Source organism: Dasypus novemcinctus, chromosome 15 (genome assembly GCF_030445035.2).
Source record: "Dasypus novemcinctus isolate mDasNov1 chromosome 15, mDasNov1.1.hap2, whole genome shotgun sequence".
Lineage (NCBI taxonomy): Eukaryota > Metazoa > Chordata > Mammalia > Cingulata > Dasypodidae > Dasypus > Dasypus novemcinctus.
The window spans coordinates 25,101,550-25,128,878 of NC_080687.1; the positions used below are offsets into that span (position 1 = coordinate 25,101,550).

General features: G+C 35.2%; 1 protein-coding gene across 9 annotated transcripts in view; it reads right to left on the bottom strand.

Annotated features, from left to right (window-relative positions):
• Positions 1-27,329, bottom strand: part of MYO16 (myosin XVI) — a 732,830-nt gene that overhangs the window by 166,142 nt on the left and 539,359 nt on the right. For all 9 annotated transcript variants that reach the window (XM_058276443.2, XM_058276441.2, XM_058276437.2 and 6 more), the window contains exons 22-23: positions 18,808-18,960; positions 14,299-14,499 (exon numbers count right to left, since the gene is read on the bottom strand). In XM_058276443.2, coding sequence (XP_058132426.1) covers positions 14,299-14,499; positions 18,808-18,960 — 354 coding nt within the window. The remainder of the gene's footprint in view (positions 1-14,298; positions 14,500-18,807; positions 18,961-27,329) is intronic.

The window sequence follows — 27,329 nt, forward strand, 5'->3', positions numbered from 1 at the left end:
TTTTAAGGAAATAGTCATGTCTTCAAAAAATTTTCCTTTGGAATGATTCTGTTTAATAAAATGACTCAAAAGAAAACAAAGCATTTTGCCTATGTTTCAGTAGTCAGCGATATTCATTTAAATGCTTCATGTAGATGCCAAATGAAGAGTGCAATAGAAACCATAGAGCGGTGCCAGTATGCTGCTTCTTTTAAAGTACTTGCTAAGATACTCCACACCACAATAAATACAATTAAAAGCTAAGTTATATCAGCCATATATGAAAAAGGGAATATAAAATTTGCAGTATGGCTGTGATTCACAAGTTAATAAGCTAGCCAGTTGCATGGACTCAAAAGGGAAAAGAAAAGTTACAAAATGCCGAACCACATACATTTTCTTCTTAACTTGAAGGCTGTCAAGCTCATGCTTGGCTAATCACCAAGGAAACTGAAATCCAAAGGCGAGAGAGCTCCACTGAAATAGCTTTTCCTACCAACAGTGGATTTTAATTCCCTGAAATGAAGGCAAGTATTTGGCTCACTCTATTCCCTGAAAGATGATGCAGAGATGTGCCAGAGCTGAGTCTTAGTGAATTCTTTAATTCTGCAGTCTCAACCTCTCTCAGTGTGCTGGGCAGGTAATAAGAGGGCAATGAAAGTTTATGGTATGTTTGCTAAATTGAGCACCTGCTATGAGGCTAACAGTTTTAGTGCTTCACTAATTCTGGATCACAGATTATCTGTATTAGAATAGCCCCTGGTGCTTCATAAGTGTGCAAATACTTTAGACATCATCCTAGACCTATTCAATCATCACTACAGAAGTGAAGCCTGGGAATGTGCATTTCTAACTTGCTCCCAGTAATTCAGACACACATTAATATTTGAGAACCATAACTCCTGGCACTGCTGACTTATGATACTGCATTAACTCAGTCCTCTTATCTGATGATGGCAGGTGATAATGGAGCACAGGAACAGGTTTTACAAATGATAAATGTTCAGTAGTGCATTTTTAGAAACAAGGACATTTTCCCTCTGTTATGGATTGAATTATGTCCCCTCAAAATACATGTTAAAGTCATAACCTTTCGTCCTATGAATGTGACTTGATTTGGAAAGCAGAATTCCAAGAGTGTTATTAGTTAAGAAAAGGCCAAACTGGATTAGGGTGGGTCCTTTTCCAATATGATTGGTGTTCTTATGAGAAAAGGAAATTTGTAGACAGACAGATGAACAGAGAGAGAAGATGGTCTTATGACAGAGATAGAGACTGTGTTATTTCCTGTGGTGGTGTAAAGCTATATGTGCCCCAGAAAAAATATGTTCTTAAACTTAATCTATTGTGGGGGTGAACCCATTGTAAGTAGGACCTTTTGATGAGGCTACCTCAGTCAAGGTGGGTCTTAATCCTATTACTGGAGTCTTTTATTAATGGAATGAAATTCAGACATAGAGAGAGAAAGCCATAGAAGGAGAAGCCAGAAGCTGAACATCAACAGAGCCCAGAAGAGAAAAGAGAGACCAGGACAACTGTCATGTGCCTTGCCATGTGGCAAGCTAAGAACCGAGAACTGCCAGCCCCAGAATACCAGTCTTTGGGAAGAAAACATTGCCTTGATGACCCCTTGATTTGGAAATCATTTTAGCCTTAAAACCACGCAACTAAATTTCCATTGTTTAGACTGAACCATTGCATCACACTTACTTGAGCAACCTAGGAAACTAAAATATTTCCCCAGCCAAAGAATGCAACGGATTGTTGTCAAACCACCGTCAGAACTCTACAAAACTTCTTGTAAGTATGACCCTGCTAACACATTGATTTCAAACTTCTAGCCTCCAGAACTGAGAGACAACTCATTTCTGCTGTTTTAAGCCATTTGGTGTGTAGTGCTTTGCTACGGCAGCCCTAGCAAACTAAGACACCCACATAGACCAAATATTAGAACATATATTAACATCTTTTAAAAGCTGTTGATTTGTTTAAAATTAGACTATATTACAATTATAGTCAGGGTTACATTTTTTCTTAGGTAAGTTAGCATTTTAAGAAAATCTTTAGAGAAAGAGCTTTCAAATATGTTTACCTAAGATAGTAGCAATGAAACTCAGTATTTTTTAAACAACCCTGACTAAAATGGCTACCTGTATGAACTATACATACTGGTAGAAGATTGGGGAAAATAAAATGGATAAAAGTGCAATAAGGTAGAAGAAGCAATATATCAAGAATTAGGAAAATAGGATTTTTGTTCTACTTTCCACATACTGACCTAACAGATACTGCTGGAACATATGCTGTGTGTCAGGAATTAATCATGGGAGGATGAGGGAGTATTTTCTTGGAACCTCAGTTTCATATCTATAAAACTTAGCATTGAAATAGGGCAGGTTCACACTAACGTTTAATGATTTTATTAGCATAAAGAAGGGGACAGTTTACATATGGACATAGCAAATGGGCATGAGTGGACATTTAGAATTTAAAATTGTCTATGACAAGGCTAGTAACAAAGGTTATTAAATATAATCTTTAGTGAATTGAGGAGATTATCAGGGTTAAAAGTCTATATTTGGAATAAATAAAGGAAAATAGCTAAGAATAATCTTTTAAAAATTTTATAAAAGATAATCCATGCTTATTATATAAAATTTGGAAAACATTGAAAATAAGCAAATAAAAAATGCTTCTTATTCCATTACCCAGTGAGAGCAAATATTTTATGTTTGCCAATGTATGCACTTTTCAAAGAACTGGGCTTTACGGTACACTGTACTTTGACTGCATTTTTCCTTTTGCATACACTCATTTGCTCTCAGATGAAGACCCTGCTCTTTCTCTGTTTCACAGTGTATCACAAGGCTCTAACCCTATGGCTTTCCAGATAGAGCTGGTTAGCGAGAGGCACTGGCAGAAGCCTGGAAGGCCCAAGGAACATAGAAGCTATGGTAATTCTCTTCCTGTTCAACAAAGGCTGAATCTTTTCTCTAGATCCATTTGCATTCTACAGCCTACTCTTCATGACCCCAAGTTTTGCTGGGCAGGTTGCTTAGTTCCAGCTTCTACTTGCTGACCCAGCTCCTGACCCCCAGCAGTATCATCTCCTCCCTTTATCTCTCCAGTTTTAGAGGATGTTCTGACTTTCTGCTGCAGGCTAATCTCTATAACCTATTCCCTGATCTACTTTTCTTCTCTTAGAAAATTTAGTGTAGTTTGTTTTTTTCAGACTGGATCCTGACCAACCTTTACCCATTCCCAATTTCTTTCTTTGTCTATTCGTGTCTTGGTGTTGACAGCTCAGATGGCTTGTACCCGACAATGCAGCTCAAAAAAGGACAGGAATACTGTGCTCAGCACCGTGCGAAACACCAGAAGAAAGATAATAAAGCTCCTGAAGACTTAAAAGGAAAGAAAATAGACTGATGGAGGGACTAGAAGGGCTGATGAATGAAGACAGAGTGATAAGAACTATTCATTCTAGAAACTCTCAGTGTGAAAGGAGATATAATCTAAGACCATAAAATGAATCATGTGGATAGAGCAGAATGAATTCCAGCATATTTGGCAGGAGTACACTGCCTTACTTGTTAGCAGAAATGAAGAGAAATACGGTTTTGGATTTTAGGCTAAAAATATAAATATTACAACTTCTCAATTCTCCTTAATTTAGGCTACAGTCAGGATGTGAACAGAAAAAGGCCTTTGAGTGGCAAAAGCATGATATTATGTTTTTAGGAGAGTTTTTTGTGGTATCACTTAGAGATACACTACTTAGACTTTATATGCTTTAAATTGCCTTCCCTTTTACTCTTACTCAAGAGATTCTTCATAATTTACATATAAAACACTACATTAAAAGTAGACAATTTTCTAAAGTACACATTCTACTTTATAAAGAAATATGTTAAGGAAAAACCAAGTTGCTAATCATATTTTCACATCATTAATGTATTTCTAATATGGAAATCTACATTTTTATGCTTTGAAATGCTAGCAAAGTCTTTTTAATAATCTACCCTTAGTGATGGTCTAGGGATTTAAAGATATCCCAGATTACAGCATTTAAAATTTACATTTTTTCTACCAGCATTCATATATATTTAAATCAATAAGTCACATATGTATATATCAAGCATAAATGGCATTTGATATCTATTAATATTTATCTACCACTTGATCTATCATCTATCAATCTCAAATCCAATTTTAGTACAAGAAAAGTGATTGCATTATGCAGCATGAAAATATGGTTGTAAGTACCATTTCACAGTTTCTTTCCCCCTATCTTCAAGTCAAGAGAGAGGAGGCTTCACCACTCTTACAGACTGATATTGTCCCTACCAGATAGTAGACACAGTGGGCTGCTGTTTGACACCCACTAAAACGCACACAAGGTGGAAATGGGGAGGACAGTGGGAGGGAAGGAAAGGTTCCTGCTGCAGTGTGATCAGCCTGTACTTTGTCAGCACATATATTTTTGATGAACAAATGAATCTGGTTCAAAAACCAGAGAGAGATAACATAGAACTATTTTAAAGGCTTCCCAAGAGGACCACTTGAGAGGAACACTCCAGGGGCAAGTATCTCTATGGAGAGAACATTAAAAAGTGAGAGCTAAGTAGGGAGCCAGAAGAATTCACATGACCTAGACCGCAGGAAGGGCAGTCAAATGTTCTCGGTAGAAGAGGATTGAAAGAACACAGGAAAGCACCCAAGAGAGAGTTTAAATACCTAAAGGCTTAGAGTGTGGGAAAGCATATTGTTACAATGCAAGCAAGAACCTTCTGATCCAGTTTAATCTGTAGGAGGAGGCAAAGCTCACTGTGAAAAGAAAGAAAAATGGACTCTCTAGACCACTGCATAGTTTCTTGTATGTAGCTGAAGAATTAAGAGATGTAATTTTTAATTAAGTTTGTAGTTTTCTTTCTTATATAGAGCTAGAATTTCTTAATCACTGAATTGAGTCTTTGAATGCCAATTGAGAGAGAGACCAGAAAAATCATTGGAACTGCCTGAATTTTTATCCAGTTGCAAGGAAAGGACTATCCCTTCTGATTATATTTTAAAAGGCAGTGGGACTCAAAAATAAAATTGAATCTTGATTCCATCTCTCTGAGTTGTACATGTTCAACCACAGAGTACATGAAGAATCAATGTAGAAGATCTGATTTTTACGAGAAAGAAAAGCTTTTTCTTATACTGAGAGAAAACTTGGAGATAAAGCCTTTCTTACAGGATGGTATATGCTCAACTTATCAAGAAAGCAGCCATCATTGCTGCTAGTTTAGTTCTATTGTAATTAACAAGTCAAATCAGAATAATCACATTTAATTTTGACAGTGTTACCAGGCTGGCAAAAATAAAATAAAAAAAAATAAGTTAATTAATTAACAATAATAAAGGAAATAAAGGCAGTGTGTATTCCTTTAAGTAAAAGTATTCATCATTCTTTTATTGATAATTAGTACTTACTCCATGCATTAGTGTTAGGAGACTACCACGTAATACAAGATAGTGTAGAGTGATATTTACTTTGGCATTGGGATAGGAAGGGGAGCAGGTGGACTTGAGAGATAAATAGGAGATGGAGCAGCTTGGATTTGGTAATTGAGTTTCTAGTTTTGCTATGAGATGAAAAGGGGAAATATAAGGGGAATCAGTTTTGTTTAACTAATTTATTTACTTTTTTGAAGTGGATTCCAAGGGAGAGGGAGGGAGTATTTAGGAGGTGGCTAAGGAATTTAGTTTAGTTAGCATGTGGATCTGTTGAATTTAAGACGCTATCCAAGTGGAAAGATGAAGTAAATAGTTAGGTAAGTACGAAGCCCACAGGAGAAATAGCTGTATTGGTAACTGAATCATGAGAATAGATAAACTCCTAGGAAGAGAAGACCTAAAACACTACCCTGAGGAACTTCAATATTTAAGGGATGAAATACAATTCACTCATCAGTCAAATTTAGAATTCTTTTCTCTACCATGCTATTTACAACCATGATGCAAACTGTAATCCTTAGAAAAGAAGTGGTTGGGATTAACAGGTGATAACAATGCAGAACTTCTGAGATACACTGTCGAATTCAATATAAGAATATAATCAGAATATAAATGTAGATTGGATTTCAGCAAGAGAAATAAATGATAATTTCCAGCAAATATAATTGGGTCCAATTAATTTTCATGCTTGGTTTCATCTTTCTATCTGAGGTTTACTGAAAAGGGTCTTCACTTCTTGGGTGATAATAAATTGATCTCTTTATATTGTCAATATTTATAAGCAGAGGGTTCTACATTTTTCCATTAAGTGTTCTATCCAATATCTTTGCTCATTTCCTTCTGGTTAACATTAAGTCAATAAACACTAATTGACAAAGAAACATTGCTAGGAGTGCATAATATTTTTATAAAGAGTCCTTTTCTGTATATATAGAAATATGGATATGGACATCATTCCTCTCAAACTGACAGTCAACTTATAATTTATGAATATGTCTCACTGGCTCATTTTAAGGGAAAAATATAAATCAAATAACAATGAGATATCAATAATCAAAAAATCTAAACTTTCTTTGTCATCCCCTGAAGGTAAGAGAAGCTACTAAAATTAAAAACATAACAAAACTAACATTCCCTAAATGGGATGCACCATTCTCTCTTATTAGAAACCTGGATAAGGAAACATTTAACATACCGCCTGTGACAATTTATGCCACTGGTGAAAGAGAAATAAGCAAAGGAGCATCAGGAATCTGGTGCAAATAATTTTAATTTTTCTAAAAGTCTTCCCAGGAAGTGAACAATGCAAATGTAAATTAAGCTCTTTCTGCAGGCCAAAATATCTTTGTCAAATAACCTTTAATGGTATCAGTTTAGTTTAGACCAGACTGATTTGATTGTTACGTCTGGGGATTCTGCCTGGAGAAAGGAGAGAGGGAAATAAATGGAAGCTTCTTTATTGATTAATCCATCTCTTTTGTCTTTTGATTTAAAGTTTCATTTTCCAAGTCTTCTTGGGGTATGTGTGTCTCCCACAAATCTCCAGGGAGTGAACGTGAGTTGACAAGCTACCAAAGGTGTTCCTGACACAGGTGGAAATGAGAAATTGAAGAAGCTAAGATATTCCCTGTACACGTTAAGTAAATATGTTGAAGGGCAAAAAGGTTGCATTTGACCAATAGATCACCTCGATTCTACTACAGTGTCAATGTGATACAGATCTCTATCTCTACGAGATTTGCCTAACAGCTGAAATATAAAGAGATAAATTTCAAACTTAGTTTAATAAGAGAGAGGCATAGGTCCTTCTCAAAGGGAAGAAAAAAAAATCCAGATATTTTATAGACTGACTGCAAATCAGTAATAAAACGCTGTTCTTTCACTCACATCACTCCCATCAGCAAGGCTAATGTTTTAGTGATACAATTCCTGTAAAAGCCTGTGAAAGACAGTGACATGAACAATGAAGATCAGGGTCTACGTGTCTGGGATTACAACTTCATACTTACGGCTGTGTCTTGGAGGAATAAAGAACAAATCTTGATGAACACAATCAAAATCAAATCACTCAGAGACATATCTATATTCACATTATATGAAGGGGCTATAAATTTTTACTCTATCACAGAACTACAACTCAGACTATATGTATAAATTGCAAAGAATGCTTTGATTTTCTTAGGGAAATAAAATTGAAAGGGTCTTTTTAACTGTGCAGTAACAATTCACACACCTGCATGCTCGATTAAAATATTAGTCATCAAGCTAAATCGTAAAGTACATTTTAAAAAATATCTCTTTAAATTCAGGGTAGGGCTGCTCTTCATGTAAATAACTCATATATTCAGTGAAAAATAGAATGTCAAGTTAATGTAAATTAAGATGTTTATCTAAATATTTTTCTCTTTAAATATTATAGTTTCTTTAGGTAGAGTAGTGTCTTAATTTTCAACACTCATCTTTCATTGAAGGAGGAGTAAGAAAGTATCATAACAGGACTTTAGTGGTTACCTCTTTCCTATCATCTGCTGAAATGACACTGAAAACATTGTGATAAATCAAGGTAAATATTCCAACAAGACTTTTAAAACACTGTGTTATGGGATGCCAGTGTAGCTCAGTGCTTGAGCATCAGCTTTCTACTTATGAGGTCCCAGGTTCAATCCCTAGCCCTGGTGGTTCTTCAAAAAACTAAAATACAAAATAAACATAGTTTTATGAATGTGAATACAAGAATTAACAGGTATCTAACTAATCAAAACTTTTTACCCCTAACTTAATTTGAGCAAGTTTGTTGTGTACTCCTCTGCCCCACAGTCTCATCTGAAAATATGGCAAGTTGATTAGATGATCACTGAAATATTTTCTGGTCTTCAATTTCTGTGATCTATGAGTTTAAAATTTTGTTAAATAATGTGGTGTTCCTGCATTGAAAAACCTTCAACAATTGTTGGGGAAATGTGACTCACAAGCAATATCTAAAAATACCCATACCTACATTTATTGCTTGTATACCATATAACTTTTAGAAATAAGTTCATGAAGATCATAGTTATATTTTCTTCAATTAGGAGTTTCATAAGTATAGCTACCAAAGGTCAGTGTCCTCTCAAGGTCACAAGCAATGAACCTGAAAGTCAAACCCAGGCCCAGTGGGCCCCAGTGCCTCTTCTCTTTCCACTCTTCCACTCTGAGTACAAACAATATGCCCTTGAAGAATTTTGCCCTAAGCCATGGTGTAGAGAGAAGAGCATACTGGACTTGAGTACGAAACCAGGTGATTCTCTTTACAAGTCACACAATCTTCAATGAATTAATGAGCTTCACTGGGGCTTACTTAACTGGATAACTGAAATAATAATGCTTTTCTACAAGGCTGTGGAAGCCCACTGTAAATTGGAAAGTGCGATGTAAGCATCAGGCATTATTACTAATGAGAGATCAATGGCATTTGGGTTAGGCTAAGATGATGTTCCTTGTGAAGATGGATAAGATTTGGAAAGAAAGAGAAAAGAAGCATTTCAAGTGGGGGAACAACATTAGCAAAAATAGAAATGGGGATTTATAGGGGTCACTTTCCAATGAACAAAATGTGGTAAAGAAATTCTTTAATGTTCTGAGGTATAACTTCTATTATCAGTAATGTTGAATCAACAGATATGGATATACATTTCCTAGGATGCCTATAACAAATGGATACAAACTTGGCAGCTTAAAACAGAAATTTATTCTCTAAGAGTTCTAGAAGCCAGAAGTCAAGAATCTGTTGGCCCACACTCCCTTCAGGGACTTAAGAGTAGAATCCATTCTTTGCCTTTTTCTGGTAGCTGCCCCAGCATTCTTTGACTTGTGGTGGCATCACTCCAATTTCTACCCCATGGTTACAGTGCCTCCTCCTCTTTTATCTGTCTCAAATATACCTCTGCCTTTCTCTTATAAGGACACATGTTACTGGATTTAGGCCCACACAATAATATCCTTATTTTATGATCCTTAATTTAATTACATATCCAAAGAACCCTTTTCCAAATAAGGTAACATTTGGAGATTAGGACACAGACACATTTTTTTGAGGGGACACCATTCAACCCACTACAATACTTATACAATATTTAAATGTTTGGGAAGAGATGGAAACTATAACACAGATACATCATGGCAAATAGAATAATATGGCCAACTTGATTCGCATAAACCACCCAGGTCAGTCTTACAAAATGATGCTTATGTGAGACCCAAAGGGGTTCACTTCATGCTAAATAAATTATCATAGTTAACAAAGTTCAAACAAAGACCTTATGTCCAGACAACAGTCTAAGGTCTGCTAAGGTTTCATATATTTCATAACTATTACATTGGTGTATACTTGTGTTAAGTCAATTTTTATTACTTCATTGTTTTACTATCTCCTTTTTGCTTTTCTCACATCAAAACTTAGGAACTTCATTTCAAAATTCCACTTCCTATTAGAGTAAGTTCAGAATCACCCAAATGAAAACTCAGTTCTCCTCAGTATCACAGTCCTTTGCCAAACCATAATTCTTCTTTCCTTAAAGATTCTTAATTTTAATAGCAAATAAAACTAGACACAATTCAAGATTTAGTTCTTTTCCATCATTTAAGTCACCAGTAGAAGTTGAAGAGCCAACCCTAAAACAGGTGATCTCATAAGTGATTTTAAATTTGCTAAAAAAAAAAATCAACCAAAGAAACCAAGCCTTCTTTAATACAGATTCATGCTTATTAATGAGACCCTGTTAATATTTCATGCACAGCCTCTTCCCATTTACTTTAAAATATTTCTGTAATGGAGTCTGGAAAATACACCATGCTCCTATGAGTAATGAAAAATTCAAATGTGTTTAGGAAAGATCTTCAGTTATAATTCAAATAATGTTGCTTAAACATTTCTAAAAGGCCCTCTGAGCCTCTGTTCCAAACAAGATTCAGGTGCATGTCAGGATCTCCTAGTCAGAGCAATCATGATGGGTAAGTCCATCCTGGTGGGGCCTGGATGCTAATATCATTACCGGCAGCAATAATTTTCCTTCCTATGAGATGAAATAAGTTTTTACTAAAAAGACCAGGTAAACCAAACATGGAGGAGCAAGTGTTGAGGGAAACACTGTGGTCCATCCATCTTGCCAAAGAAGAGGCTACAAACAAACCCAACAATCTCAGAGCATTTAGCTCTCCCTTGGGATCGACCTCATTGACAAAGATTTATTCAAGAATGTTCAGCCTACTGTCCAAAATAGACTCTGCATGTTGACTTTAATTCAACAATTTCCTACATCTCCTGATTTATGAAATGAGCACTAGTAGCTCTGAAAATAATGAAAAGCATGGAAACAAAGAGGCAGATATGTTAGTGAAAACTTACACTTTCCTGGTTAAAGGAGAACATTCTTTTTCTATTGATCAGCATCTCTAATCCTGCTAAAATGCAGATGTGCTGCTTTTTTGAAAATGTAATGGCGCAAAACTTGAGTGTATATAGTTACATCTGATAATCTATACTGTAACAAGCAAATGAATCCCTAGGGAGTCCTTGGGCTAATACTCATTAGTACTTCTCAGTGAAATGAAAAAAAATAAATAAAATCACAAAATTGACTCAAGAAATATAAAATATCTTGCCTCAAATATAAGGTGCTTTTACAAGAAAATTCATTACTCCACGGGAATTTGGGCTCTGAACCAACTAATCAATTCATTCTATTTGGTTTACTTTATTTCTATCAGAATTCTGTGAAAAAATTACATTAATTCAACTTATTGGTTGGCTTTTGCCCAAATATTCTAAAAACAACTGAAATTGAGAAATTTTATTCCATGCTTGTAGAATAATTGTTAAAACAGCAAAAAGTAATGAACAAAATATTATTCCAAAGCACTGTCCAATTCATCTTTATGCAACTAACATTTATTGAACATCTAGTTCATCTCTGATATATCGTACAAGCAGGCTTTTAAAGGTGAGTCAAATATATGCCAACTTATGACCATTTCCATGAAACTTACAAGAAAATGATTTTTGATATTAGTTATACCTTATTTTAATTTTTAAAATAATTCCTTTAAATTCAATGAATGTTTACTATGAAGAAAATAGGCATGAAAAATGTGAATGCAGGACTAAAACATTCCTACCTCTATAAAAAATTTGCAAAGACTAAGTCTCTCAATATAAAAGACAGTTAATAAATCTCCAGGGATAGACAGAAAGCAAAATAGATAGAGAGATGGATATATTTTTCCACTGGCTTTCTTTCCCTTTAACCACTCGAACCATCATATGATACTACTCTGCTATAACTTTGCTCACAAAGGTCATCTTTGGCTTCTCACTGCCATATCCAGGTGCTTTTGACATCCTATTCTTTTTTCTTTTTGGTTTCTGTGATACTTCTCTTTTGTTAACTTCTTTTTTCCCTTTTTTCCATGCTTTTAGTAGGTGAAATCACCATGGGCCTTTCCAAGAATATGACTATATTCCTAAAAGCAACCGAGCTCTGTTATTACAGCATCAACTATTACCAGCAACCTATTGAATGTTCCCATCTAAAGTTGCTTATGTTTCCTTTCAAACTGTCTCATTCTCCGGGATTTCCTTTCTTGACTGACACAATATAATCATCAATCAGTCATCCAAATGAGAAACCTCAATGTCATTTTTGGCTACATCTCCTTCCTTGCTTTATACCTCCAATAAGCCACTATCTCCAGTGCCCTCTTCCATTTGAATGCTTCCTCTTCATTCAGCTGCTATTGCCCAAATTCAAACTTTGGCTGAGTGTTCCCATAGTCCCCCTTAACTTTTTCCATTCTATATTGTGTTCCCTATTTTCCTTTCTACTTCATTCCATGGCCTATTTAGAAATATTTGATGACTTAGCACTGTCAAGAGGACAGAGTTCTCAGTGGTGCACACATTCATTCATAATTTGGCCAAAAACAGTGTTTTAAGGCTTTTCTACTACCATTTTAAAAACATACTTGTCTCAACTTCTTATTCCATATCCTAAATAAAATGTAAGTGGGTATGGTAGGATATTTTACAGCACGCATCCTAGTCCTGCCTTTCTGTACGACAGAAGTTAGAAAGCCAGAAGATTACATTTCTCAGATACTCTTGCCATGGGGGTTCTGATTATGCATTAGCTTCCACCAACCGGGCATAATTGCACAAGATTTAGAAGGTAGAAGTGATAGGGGTCCCACTTCTGCTGTTTCTGCTCTGATATAGGGAAGCATTGCCATAAAGATGTTTTGTTTTTCTCTGGCAGTAGAGATCTCAGTGTACAGTCACTAGTTACTTCAGTGCTGAGTGCCAGAGTATGAGCATTTTACTGGTATATGTTGTAGCAATAATAGGATAGCAGCAGCTTCTCAGTTTGGCTGGAGGCTTCTTGATCAAAGGTAAGACTAACTACTTTGGTGGTTCTGTACTATGGTATGGTTTGAAGAGTCATTCAAGAAAGTTCAACTGAGAATTTCCCAACAATGATTTACCTGTACTAAATTATTTTATTCTTAAATAGCTACAGCAGATTTTGTTTTACGTGATTGAATCTTGAATAATACATACATCATACACTTTTCAAAATCTTATACCTTTACTTGCATGTCGCCTCTTTCTTTCACACTTAGTGAGCTCTAAATCAATTGAAGTCCTCACTCCCATTTTTACCTCTTCTAAGAAACATTTCCACATTTTTCCTGAGCCAAAAAATGGCTTCCTTTTCTATGATAATATATGGCTTTGCTAATATCATTATATTAATATTAATAAAATAAGTAAATTATTTCATAATTACTGGTTAATTAACTTTTCCCTTATTTCAGTGTGAGATACTTGAGTGCAAGGAAAATGGGCTACTCATCTTTGATTCTCTAATTCTGTGTTTATCATATAGTAGGGTTTCAGAGGGCACTGATTGAAATGAACTGAAATACACTGAGTGTAGGACAGTGACTAGAGATTTTACCCTATAATATATCATTTGTACCAAGTGGTAGAATAAGAAAAAAATCAAAGATGGAAGCTATTTACTATAGACTGGAGTTAGATTGAGCATTAATAAGGCATGAATTAAGTACTAAAAGATGGACAGAATTTGAACTTGTGAAGAAGATAAGGGGGATATTTGAAGCTTCAGGGTGAGGAGGTTTTAAAGGGGAGAATGATGCAGGAAAACTATGAGGCATTAGGGGAAAAAAGCTCTGAAGAGATGACTTTCTCAGTGGAGTTGAGACAGATAAGTTGTGGGAAAAAATATTGAGATCAGCTTGGAGAAGCCTGGTATTAGCCAAGTTTAAGGAGTGTGAACTTTTTTATACAAGTGAGAGGAAATCCTTGCAGATTTTGAAGAAAGATCCATGTTTTACAAAGCTGGTTATAAAATCAAGGAGCAGTCTAAGAAAACATTTATGTTTTAAGAAATATAATTTAATACTAAAAACTATTAGGAAAAGCAAACCCAGATATCCATTATTTGTTTATGATAAAAAATACCCCAAATTCATAGCAGAGCTCTTTGGATTTAATGCTGAGCTCTTTGGCTCATATTAAATTATAATACCAGGAACAATCTGAGAAGAATCATACTGTATGCTCATCATCCACATTCTGTAGATGCTAATTCTTTATCAGGCTAAAAGAAAATTGCATAGAAAAGTAAAAGTTTGTGACTTGTTCATTCAGCTTTCATTTACCAAAATAATATACTCTGAAAGTTTGAAAAATCAAAAGTTGTCCTTAAAACCTTGTCTGCATTAGTCCATGCAATAAATTCCTAAGTTCTTCCAACTTACCCTTCCTGCATAGTGCATAATAGTGAAGGTTGTGCCTTTCTCTTTGAGGGTGACATTCCCATTCCCATCCTTAATAGGGGAATATACTGCATTTGTGTTTGAGGATTCCATGAGACTTTGTAGCTTCTTGGGAAGGTTTGGTTCCATTGACCAAGTGATTTGACTTTCTTCATCCAATAAAGAGAGAAATCCAGATGGCTTCTGAAAATTAAGAAGAGAAATAGGGTTTTTCTTCTACTACTGAGTTTGGAATTTGTGTTAAGCCATAACACAAATTTCAAACTCAGTAATATTTGTATTTTCATTATATATATATATATATACTCAGAAAATGAACTAGTCTTTATTTTAATACATATCTCTTTTTTTGCTCTCCATTGTATCCCTATCATCTAGCCTAGTTCTGATGCAAATTAGTCTCTCAACAGTATTATTGAGTAGAAGAATTAATGAGGGAAAGAAAAGAATGCATTTAAGTGTCATCAAAATACTGGAATTATTAAAAGCACATTCTTATTTTAATAAGAAAAATAAAATTTCAGATGATAGAGAAGTTTTAATTAAATCTTTATATATAAACCATATAGAACAATTATAGTGGGACAAATAATTTATCAAAAATAAAGCAAACAATGATATTAAGTCAGAACAAATGTAGCAAAATCCCACTGAGCAGGAAGAAGTGACTCTAGGATATTCCAATATTTAGCCCAAGAAAATTTATAGTTTGAAGATATAATGTATAAGTCTCAAATTAAGAATGTGATAAGTTTATAGCTGCCAAACCAGTGAACTAAAGTCATACAGTAAGCCACAATTAAAAATACAATTTAAAACTAACCTCACTTGAAGAGAAATGTTGCTTTAAAGAACTTCACAACTTCCAATATTCCATCCATTCATTCATAGTTAGATTACCATCTTGTCCGTATGTTTTCAACTAGGTAAATGGTGAATCATTTTTTTACCTAGTACTGTTTATCATTTTTTTCTCTTAGATTTTGTGGTGGTTTGATGCTGTGTGTCCCCAGAAAAAAACATGTTCTTAAATCTAATCAGTTCCTGCAGATGTGAACCCATTCATTGTAAGAAGAACCTTTTGATGAGGTGGCTTTGGTAAGGTATGCCAACATCAATCAGGATGGGTCTTAATCCTATTACTGGAATCCTTTATAAGAAATGAATACCAGAGAGAAAGAAAGCCACGAAAGCAAGAAGCTGAAATCAAGTAATCGCAGAAGAGAAGGGAGAAACCAGGAGATGCTACCATGTTCCTTGCCAGTCTTCAAGGGGAAAGCATCGCCTTGATGATGGCTTGATTTGGACGTTTTCTTGGCCTTAGAACCATTATTGAATAATTTTCTTTTATTTAATTTATTTAATAAATTTCTATTATTTAACCCATCCCATTTCACAGTATTTGCTTTGAGTGGCCTAGGAAAGCTTTTCTTTAGACAAGTCAAATTTACCTTTTTAATTAAGATAATTTATACTATTTCTTTATACTTTTATCTCATAGATCTTATATGTTAATGCTTCACATCAACTTGATGTGCTTCTCAAAGTATGGATAGCATAAAAAAATTCCACCCAGGAAGTGAACAGATGCACGCTGATTGCTATAGTGATTTCAGTTTGTATTTTGGTCTGAGGTCACCAAACCACAGCATCACAGGTCTTCATGATGTCATTAATTCAGCCAAGGGAAGATCATTTCTTTGTGCCTTAAACATTTTAGTGGTTTTAAGCATCTCAATATCTCCTGCTCAAATGAAAGAAAATTCAAAACCACCTAGAGTTGTCTTAAGGCTGCAAAAGATGAGATCATTCTGGTGCTATTGATTGGGAGTAAAGGTTAAATGCTGTTGGACTTGAGGAAAGAAACATCCTGGGTTGGGGATATGCCAGAGGGCATTCTTGGGAGATATTTGGCAATTCTGATAGTCATCTAAGAAAATTTAGCTCTAGAATGAGAAACTGAATAGTTTCCCTGAAACGGAGTGGAAGAAGAACCAACAAGGCGCTGACTGGCCCTAAGAAGCAACTGGTAATGCCTGCTAAAAGCAAGTTCACCCACCTCAGCAAATTATCTAGGGTCAAAAATACATGGAAAATCTTTTGTTACTAATATCAAATGTGTTTTGATGAGGAAATTAGGAGAAGAACGTCCATTACAGGGAATGTTAGCCCAGAAGAAAATTTTGTATGGTAACATCTTAAGAAACTCAAGAGTACCCCATGAAAAGTCTTCAAATGGAGAGGCTAGAAGTGAGGAAATAGATTTTTAAAAATACAGGTATCGAAATGAATGAGAGAGAAGCCCTGAAAGAAAATGGCCTACATAAGGAGTTTGCAGAGCATTGGTATTACCTGGAATATTTTAAACATCAAACAATTCTTTATTTCAATTTTTAACAACCTCTTTGCTAATGAGAAATAAATGTTGACATTATAATGTCACAAATTTTTCATACACATATCACTTCTCTGTATGCTGCTACTGACAAACACAACACACACACACAAACATACACATAGGTACATATGTTGTAAAAGAACAAAGGGACTATTTAAAGGTCTGCAAGTGTGTACATATTTCGGTGACAGACCTCCTCTTTGGGGTTGAGAATTTTTGTTTGTTTAGTAAAACCCTTAATGTTTATTTCCAAATTTCAAAGACCGGGCCCCAACTTAATGTAAGGGAAATAATTTATTCAAAGAGAGCTAAACAGTTCTGCTTCAATAAGAAAAATGTTATTTTTCAAGTATGGGGCGGCTGGCTCCAACTAAGCACTATAATTTTATTGTCTTCAAAGTGAAAAAAAAACAAACGAATGTGCTATATTTTCTGGATATTTGAAATAAATCCATGAAGGAAGGGTGGTAATCAACCTTCTAGACTTGGAAAGTCTAAGACACGTGCAGAAGTGTCTTAAGAAGAAAACAGAACATAGGAAAATCAGTCAGAAGAAAAGGATTAATGGCCTTCTATTCCTTCAGGAGTGAAGGCTAAGTAGTAACTGCACTGTTCCGTTGCATGTTACAGGATATAGTATACAATTTTACCTTAACAATCAAAAAGCAAGCATCGTATACTGCACAGTGCAATTAAATACACTGGATATTTGGAAAACTTGGTAAGAAACTGGTTTGCTCCACCTCCCCTCAAGGATGGGAGTTACATATGTAATCTATTGAAATATAAATGTAGCATATGTAAAAATTACAAATGTTGGTGAGTAGTGGAAGGTTATAGTTTGCTAGAAAGGAAAGTTTTCCTTGTATTATAGGGTATATGCTTGCATGGTACGTAGACCTACAATTTTATGGATAAAAGTGCAAGTTTCACCCAAAATTTGGTGTGTCTTTTGAAACTTTTTAAATGGCTGTTAAAGAATAGTGACAACGAGAAATGTCCATTCCCGTTTCCATCTAATACTGATTGGGGTCCTTCTGTTGAGATAATCATTCCAAAGTTGAAGTTCAAGGATGATAATTAAAGACATAGAAGTCACTTCATTTCTGCTGACTACTGTTTGGCAGTTGAATACATGGCAGCAAGTGAGACAGGCAGGTGCCTGAAACATCCTATAGATGGTTAAGTGTACACTGCTGTATGATGGAAGACATGTCTTTCACCTTAAACAGATAAATCATATACTATATATGTTATAATGAGGGAGGTCTTTCTGGAGGAACAGGGTTTCTGCTGTAATTAAAAGGAAGAAGTTTGAAAAATTGGTAGCAGGAACAAGATTACTTTGCAGTAATAGGAAAATGCACAAAATGAGGTAATTTGTAAATCTACATTAATGGAAATACAGGATAGGAAATGAAATACTATGCTGTCCAAGTAGCTTAGCGGTATCAGTTTTATACAATGTTCAAGAATTCTGTCTTACGTTACCAGATAGGTAATTGTTGTTATATACGATAGATTGTTATTGATATGATACAGATACTGATTTAAAACACTTTTATCATAAGGTAGAAACAATAAAGGTAAGTATAAACACTACAAGATACCTTAAGACTCTGAATTTTAACAAAAGATTATGTACATACATATAATGTAATCTATTGTCTGTCAATTTTCTTTTTCCATATTTAGATTTTAGAAACTTTGAACATAAATTTAAAAAGATTCTATAACTGTGCTCTCTGATTTCTTTACTCTTAGGTATTACTTTACAAAATATTAATTTTGTACATTGAACATTTGAAATGAGGCAAAAAGAAAAGTTTTAGAGGCAGAACCAATGCTGAATATTTTTATTAAAAATTATCCAATATTTCTTGTCCTTTCAATGAATTGATGATCTGTCAAATACCCCTTCAGAAAAAGGTAACTTGTGCTCCTGAATATATTTTGAAAGATTATTAAATATACTGCAGAGTCTCATGTATAAAGATAACTAAAAAATAAGACCACCTGAAAGAAAAGTCTTTGTCTCCAGTATATTTAAATGCATATATCCTGTAAAGTATCTAATTGCATTATATGAATACCTGAAAAAAAAAATCCAAAACTCCAGTCTGGTTACCAAGAGAATATGCTGTTTCCATGGTAACTCCCTCTTGTACACATTCTGTTTGCTCTTGTAGAAAAAGCACTTCATTGATATAGTGGTGTATCTTCTCATTGGTCATGTTGACACAAAGCTATTGTGGAGGAAAAAAGAAAACAATTCACAAGACAATCTGGCAATGCAGATCCACTCATTCTATAGCACATTTTCAGATTGGTGAAATATTGACTTGGAAATGTTGAAAACCAATTAGCCTATCAAGATAAAATTTTTTATAATGCTTACTAAATCACAGTAAAGAGTTTCATTTTATAGTGTAATTTTCAATTTATAATGTAATATAATTTAAAATGAGTAGATAATAACAACAAAAAGGAAACTCACATTATTAACTTTAAAAAATATTTTATTCTAAAACATTTGAGTATTTTTAAATGTTTCCAATGGAAAAGTAAACTCTGCTTGTAGTATGCAAATGAGAATGAAATGTTGGCTCCACCATGGGATTCCAAAGAAAGAAGTTTTTCTTGTTTTCCTCACTTGGGGACTCATATTGGTGATGGGAGCATGAACATGGGTTTTCTTGTAGAAAGAATAACTGGTCTAAGTACATACTATTGAAACTATCATCTTTATCAGACAATTTTCTACATTCCTAAAACCATCAATTTTCCCCCACAGACATTCCCATCAGGATACAAATTTGTTATATCTTAATCTTAAAATCATAATCTATTAATCTTAAAAATAAAATGAAAATTTGCTAACTTTAAAATCTTGTAAACAATGAAATAAATAACCCAAGTCTAATCAAAATGAAATTTCTCTAACTGCTTCCCCCTCCAGTTAACCCCCAATTTTCTGCTTCCTCTTATATAAAAAACTTTCCTCTCCTTGTCTTTTGAAACCACTTCAATAAAGTTCTTTCCCCTACCATTCCACCAAAATTTGCTTCTATGGAAGTCAACAGTGATTTGCACGTTTCTAAATCTAATGTTCTTTTTTTTTTACAGACCACCAATATTTGACAAGCTGACTTATCCACCTGTCTTCCAGAGAAGACACTATTTTGGCCTCCTTTTCACTGGCTGCTCCTCTTTCTTTTCCTGATTCTTTTTTACTTCTGACCTCTTCATATTGGGAGAGATTACAGGGCTCAGTCCTTCTGCTAAACCTCTTCTCTACTTACACTCACTTTGTGATCTATTTCAGTCTCACTGATTAATCTTCCATCTCTGAACTAATGAATTCCAAATTTAAATCTCCACTCTGGACCTTTCCCAAGAATTCCAGAACTGGAGAACTAACTTCATAACTCACCATCTCTACTTTCTTCACAATCTCATTCAGCCTAAAGGCTGTAAATCCATCTCTATTCTGACAAAACCCACATTTATGTCTCTACCTGTGAGCTCTCTCTTGGAAAGATTTTGCTATTCCATTTAAGTGGAAATATCTTGATGTTGCTGCTTGAATGGCTTATAAACACGTTAACCTTTAGGTGTACAAAATCAAGCTCATGATCTTTTCCAGGACCCTGGCTAAATCTGCTCTTCCTGCCATTATCCCTATCTCAGTTGATGACAACTTGATCTTTCCAACTGTTCAGTCAAAACCTTGATGTTAGTCCTGATTCAGTTATTTTTTCCTGATCAATCAGCAAATATCAGTGGAGCTACCTTCAAATATAGCCAGATTCTGACCACTTTTCATTCCTTAGAACTTTGTGGTCTATTACTTAGATTATTGCAGTAGCCTCCTAAGTGCTTTTCCTGCTTCTATGTTGCCACATAATCTATTCTTAACAGCCAGAGTGACCCTATTAAAAGGTACATCAGATCAAATCACTCTGCTCAAAACCCTTTGAAATAATCTCATCTCACTCAGAATAAAAACACAAATTCCTACTCTGATATCCTTTTCTATAACTCCTGCCCTCATTCATTCTGCTCCAGCCATATGTGTGCTTTTTGCACTGGGCACTCTCCTAACTTAGAGCTTTCTTCTCTTGCTAGTCTCTCTGGAATACTCCTCCAATTTCCCCCTGATATTTGCATATTTAAATGGTTTACTCTTTCACTTCTTTCAACTCAGTGTTCTTATATTGCTTTTGAAAAAATGTTGTACAGATTGCTCTATTTAAAATTGCATCTATTCCTCCACCACCCTCTTTCCATCAATCATCCAATCATCATTGACCTTCTGGTGCTTTATTTATATCCACAGTCTGCATCACTCTCTGAGGCACAACATAATTAGCTTTTACATTTTGTTTATGAACACTCTCCCCCTACTAGGGTATAAGCTCCAGGAGAGAAGAGGTCTTTATTATGTTCACTGATATATTCTCAGCTACAAGAGTGCAAATGATATTTCTTTGAAAATTAAATGAATTTTACCCATGTCACATGATAAGAAAAGTGTGGCTAAAATCCTGATCATGTTGTATAAACTGGCAGAAGAGTATCCTAAGGGCAGGCCAAAAGCAAGAGTGATTATCATTTGCATCTACTGTAGTTTTTTTTTGGAGATGCTATTGGCTGGTAATGCAAATATAAAACATGTGTATATTTTCTTTTGCTATTTAACTAAGAGTATCATTTAAAAATATTCTGGAAATTATTATGGTGGGTAGCAAACTCTGTCTTGTGGAAGGTTAGTACTGGAAAAGTGAATAATAAAAGAAAATGATGACTGCTATCACCATTTACTTGTTGACTGTTCCAAAATATCTGGCATATAAAATAAGATATCAAAAAGTGGATTATGAATAACTACATTCTTGGCAAAATAATAAATATTAAATATTAAAACAATAATTCTAATGATGACAATAGCTAATTTTATCATAGAAATTACTATGTATCATACAGAGAAATCTCTGAGATAGTCATTAATTATTATATTGATTCACAAGATTAGGAAACAGAGATACAAAAAGCTTAAGTAACTTGCCAAAATTCATAAAGTTATTAAATGGTAAAACCAGAATTTAAACTCAAACAGTTCTATTTTCCAAAGTGTGCCCTTTACCATTCTGTCAAGGTAGGGAAAATCCAAAAATCATTTAGGTACATTAAGAGATCATTAACTCACTAAAAATAATTTAAAATGAGGAATTTATGTAGATGATCATAACTGATTAAAGTTTTTGTAAAGGAAATTGGATCTCATTTGCAAAGGGACTGATATTTAGGATTATATTTAGTATGAAATGTGAGACTGTTATTCTAAAATGAGGGAGACATTAAGACATTCCCAAGTAACAACAGCTGAGGGAGTTCATCACCACCAAACCTGCCCTACAAGTAATGCTAAAGAGAGTTCTTCAGACTGAAAATAAAGGACACTGGACAGTGGATCATAGCAGCATAAAGAAATAAACAGTTCTGGTAAAGCTATCCATATGGATAATAATAAATGCGAGCACTACTGTATTATATAAATATATTTTAAAGAATTATTTATTTATTTCTCCCCTTTCCCTCCATTGTCTGTTCTCTGTGTCCATTTGCTGTGTGTTCTTCTGTGTCTGCTTGTATTCTCATTAGGTGGTTCTGGGAACCAATTCTGGGACCTTCCAGAGCAGGAGAGAGGCAATCATTCTCTCATGCCACCTTAGCTCCCTGGTTTGCTAAGTCTCTTATTGTCTCTCTTCTGTGTCTCTTTTTGTTGCTTCATCTTGCTGCATCTTGTGTGGCACGGCACTTCCTGCGCACATCAGCATTGCACATAGGCCAGCTCACCACATGGGTCAGGAGGTGCTGGGTTTAAACCTTGGACCTCCCATGTGGTAGGTAGATGCTCTATCAGTTGAAACAAATCTGCTTCCCATGAGTCATTGCTTTAAAGGTAAATGCCTTAATTCTCAAGTCAATGGCAGAGATTGGCAAAATGGGAAAATATAAAACAGCATAACCCAACTATACGCTGTTTATAAGAGAGGGGAGGAATAGACAGTTCTACATTAATAGTAGAAGACTTGAGCAAACCACTTTCAATCATGGATAGAACAACTAGACAGAAGACGAAGAAGGAAATAAAAGACTTGAATGATATTCTAAACCAACTAGGCCTAAAAGACATGTACAGTACACTTTCCCCAGTAGGAGCACTATATACCTTCATCTCTAGTGCATGTGGGTCATTCTCCATGATATACCATATGTTAGATAATAAAACAGGTTTCAAGTAATTAAAAAATATTAAAATGTTACAATGTATCTTCCTGACCACAATGGGATGCAGTTAGAAATCTGTAACAGAGAGGGAACAGAACAATTCACAAATACGTGGAAATTAAACAATGTACTCTTAAACAACCAATAAGTCAAAGAAGAAATCATTCAGGAAATTAGGAAAAATTGTGAGGCAAATGAAAACAAAACATACCAAAACATATGGAATATAGTAAAGACAGCGGTGAGAGGGAACAAAATGGGTACATTAAAAATGAAGAAAGAGGTCAGTTCCGAAACCTAGCCTCAAAACTGGAGAATCTAGAAAAAGAGCAAATTAAACCCAAAGCAAACAGAAGGAAGAAAATAAACATTAGAACATAGATAAAACACTACAGAGAGAATCAACAAAACAAAAAATTGGTTCTTTGAAAATGTCAATAAAATTGACAAATCTTTCACTAGACTGATGAAGAAGAAAATAGAGAAGACACAAATAACTAAAATCAGTAAATAAATGGGGGGCATTACTATTGACCCCACAGAAATAAAAAGGATTTTAAGAGGAAACTATGAACAACTGTATGCTAATAAATTAGATAACTTAGATAAAATGGACCAATTCCTAGAAACCAGAAACTACCTACACTGACTGAAGAAGAAATAGAATATCCCCAAAACAATAACTAATAAAGAAATTGAATCAGTAATCATAAATCTCCCAACAAAGAAAAGCCCAGGATTATATGGCTTTAGAGGTAAACTGTCAAAACTTCCAAAAAGATTTAAAACTAATCCTGCTTAAAATCTCCCCAAAACATTTATGAAGAGGTAAGACTCCCTACCCCATTCTATGAGGTCAATATCACACTAATAACAAAGATAAAAACACCACAAGAGGGAGGCAGGCAAAATGGCATCCTCCTGCAAAGGACTGGCTGAGTGGGGACAGAATCCTGCTGCAGCAGGCTGTTTCAGGAACTTACAAAGCAGGAGGTGTCTGGAAGTCAATCTGGAGAGACTGCAACAAAAGTAGTACTTGCTCAAGGTAAAACTGCAGGTTTCTGACACTGAAGTCAGAAGCTGTGGGAAGGCAAAAACCCTTCCCCCTAGGGTTGAGGGCTACAGCATTCCCTGAAAACTGCCAGTCGCATGGCAGTGTTCCTGAGCCCTGTGTTCCCTAAATGCGTGATCCCCAAGGCCATGTTCCCTGAACCCCCATAGCCCACATTCCACAGACCCACGTACCCTGGGTGCACATTTTCCCGGGCCTCCATTTCCTGAACCCACCACTCCCTGAAATCTGGCATTCCCCTAGTCCTACAGTCTCAGACTAACTCTGGGAGTGGGAGGGTTTTGGTGGGAGGTGCAGAGGGGCCCAAGGAGTGCAGGTTAAATATTCTGTTCCCCCCTCCCCCTGTTTTATTTGAGCTTGGAGGAGCATACCAGCTGGCATGGGGAGAGCCTAGGAAGAGAAGAGATACAAATCTGCTGAAAGAGCCCAATTTACCTAAACTCCCTGGGATAGGAAACTTAGAATGGGAGAAGGTGGAGTTAGAAAATTAACTAGCCCCTCTGTAGCACACCTAAGGGAGAGAGACAGGAGGACGTGCTTTGCAGGCTTCCAATAGCATATTTAGGGTTCCAGGCAAGGTGTGGGTGCTCTCTCTCAAGAAATTAAGAGTCATTAATTCACCAGGTACCCATTTCAATCTCTTACAGGACCCCTTACACAGCCTTCCTGCTGCCCTGGGAGAGAGGGAAGTGAAGAAGGGAGAAAGGAGGTCAGACTCCTAAGCACTTTATTCAATTGCAAAGAGGATTCCTTGCTTGAAGTCTTGTGTGGTCTTTTTTGTTGGTTTGGTTTCTTGTTCTTCCTTCCTCTTTATTCTGCCATGGTCCTTTTTCTTTTTTTCTTTTTCTTTTTTTCATTTTCTTTTCTTTCTTGCTTTTTCTACTCCCCTTTTTCCCCTTCTTTTTTCTTTTTTTATATTAGGTGCTACAGGCAGCATGTCTTATTTACTGTGCTTCCTCATCCTCAATTTACTCTTTTCTGTGTATACTGATTTTGGGTACCAATGCTATCCCCTTTCCTCTACATCTTTCTGTCCTCTATCATTTATTGTTTCTCTTACATTCCACCTCTCTTTGTTTAGCCCCCACTTTTTCTGACTTTTTATTTCTAATTGCTCTATTCTGTTTTCTATCTTTTTTCACTCTTTATATTATTGTCCTTTCTTTTCCATTTCTCTCTCTCCTGACCACACTGGCCTTTTAATTAATACCATATTCCTCCCCATACTCAGTTTACTATCTCATAATAGGTATTCCACTTTTTTACTGTTATAACTCTACACAGCTTACATGAGTTTAATATCCATTCTCCTAAATCTCACATGGTTCTTCTGTTACCATTTACTATCAATATTACTTCTATACTTTTTCTTTTCTTACCCCTTTTGCTTTCTCTGGCTCTAACATTTTCCTTCAAGGGAACTTAGCCCACAACAAGGAAAGAGAATAAGAAGAGTGAAGTGACAAAGAGAAGATGTAACATGTACACAAAAATAACAACTAATTAAACCTCGAGACTAGATGAAGAAGCTAATCAACTGAATAAACCCATCAAGATAAAATGATGACCAGATAGCAAAAAAAAAAAACAAAAACAGAAACAAAAACACTACAAATCATACCAATATTAGGAAAACATGACGCAATCCAATGAACAAACTAAAAACCAGGAAGAGGAGTGGAACATCAAACCACTAATCAAAGCTCTCAAAACATATTACATGGACCAATTTAATGAAGTGAAGGAAGAGATTAAGGATATTAAGAAAACACTTGGAAAGCATACAGAAGAAATTATAATCATACACAAAAAGATAACAGATATGATGGTGATGAACAAACAGCACAATTCAAGAAATCAAAAATACACTCTCAGCAAATAACAGCAGATTTGAAGAGATAGAGGAAAGAATCAGTGATGTGGAAAACAGTACATTTGAAATCAAACAGATAGTAGAATTGATAGATAAAAAGATATAAAAAATCCAGCAGGGCCTCAGGGAGCTGAATGACAACACAAAATGCACAAACATTATAGGCATCCCAAAAGGAGAAGAGAAGGGGAAGGGGACAAGAGGGTTGTTGGAGGAAATAATGGCTGAAAACTTCCCAAATCTATTAAGGGAGATGGATGTACATGTCCAGGAAGCACAACGCACCCCGAACAGCATAAATCCCAACAGGCCTATCCCAAGACATATACTTGTCAAATTATCCATGGCTCAAGACAAAGAGAAAATACTAAAAGCAGCAAGGGAAAAGAGAACCATCACATACAAAGGAGGCTCCATACGATTAAGTATAATTTCTCATCTTAAACCATGGAGGCAAGAAGGCAGTGGTATAATATAGTCATGGTACTAAAAGAAAAAAATTTCCAACCAAGAATACTAGCAAAGCTAGCATTCAAAAATGATGGAGAGTTCAAAATATTCACAGATAAACAGAAACTAAGAGAGTATGCCAACAAGAAACCTGCCCTTCAAGAAATATTAAAGGAAATTCTTCAGGAGGAAAGGAAAAAAACAGGAGAGAGAGAGGTGGAGAACTGTGTAAGAACAGCTAAAAGATCAAAATGAGAAAAAAAAAATCAAAGGAAATATGACAAACACAAATCCAAAGAAAATATGGCTAATATAAATAATTCCTTGAAAGTAATAACACTGAATGTCAATGGATTAAACTCACCTGTTAAGAGACACAGATTGGAAGACTGGATAAGGAAATATGACCCATCTATATGCTGTCTAAAAGAAACACATCTTAGACCCAGGGATTCCAGGAGATTGAAAGTAAATGGCTGGAAAACAATCTTACAGGCAAATAATAACCAAAAAAAGGCAGGAATAGCTATATTAATATCGGACAAAATAGACTTTAAATGCTAAACTACTGTGATAGAAAAAGATGGACATATTAGTGAAAGGGATAATCTTTCAAGAAGAAAGAACAATCATAAACATTTATGCCCCTAACAAGGGTGCCTCTAAATACATGAGGTAAACACTGGAAAAGCTAAATGAAGGAATAGATGCCTCTACAATGATAGTGGGGGACTTTAAAACACCACTATCACCATTGGACAGAACATTTCAAAAGAGAATCAATAAAGAAACAAAAATTTGAACAATATATTAGAGGACCTGGACCTAATAGACATATTCAGGACATTACACCCAAATACAACAGTATATACATTCTTCTCAAGTGCACATGGATCATTCTCCAAGACAGACCACATGCTAGGCCA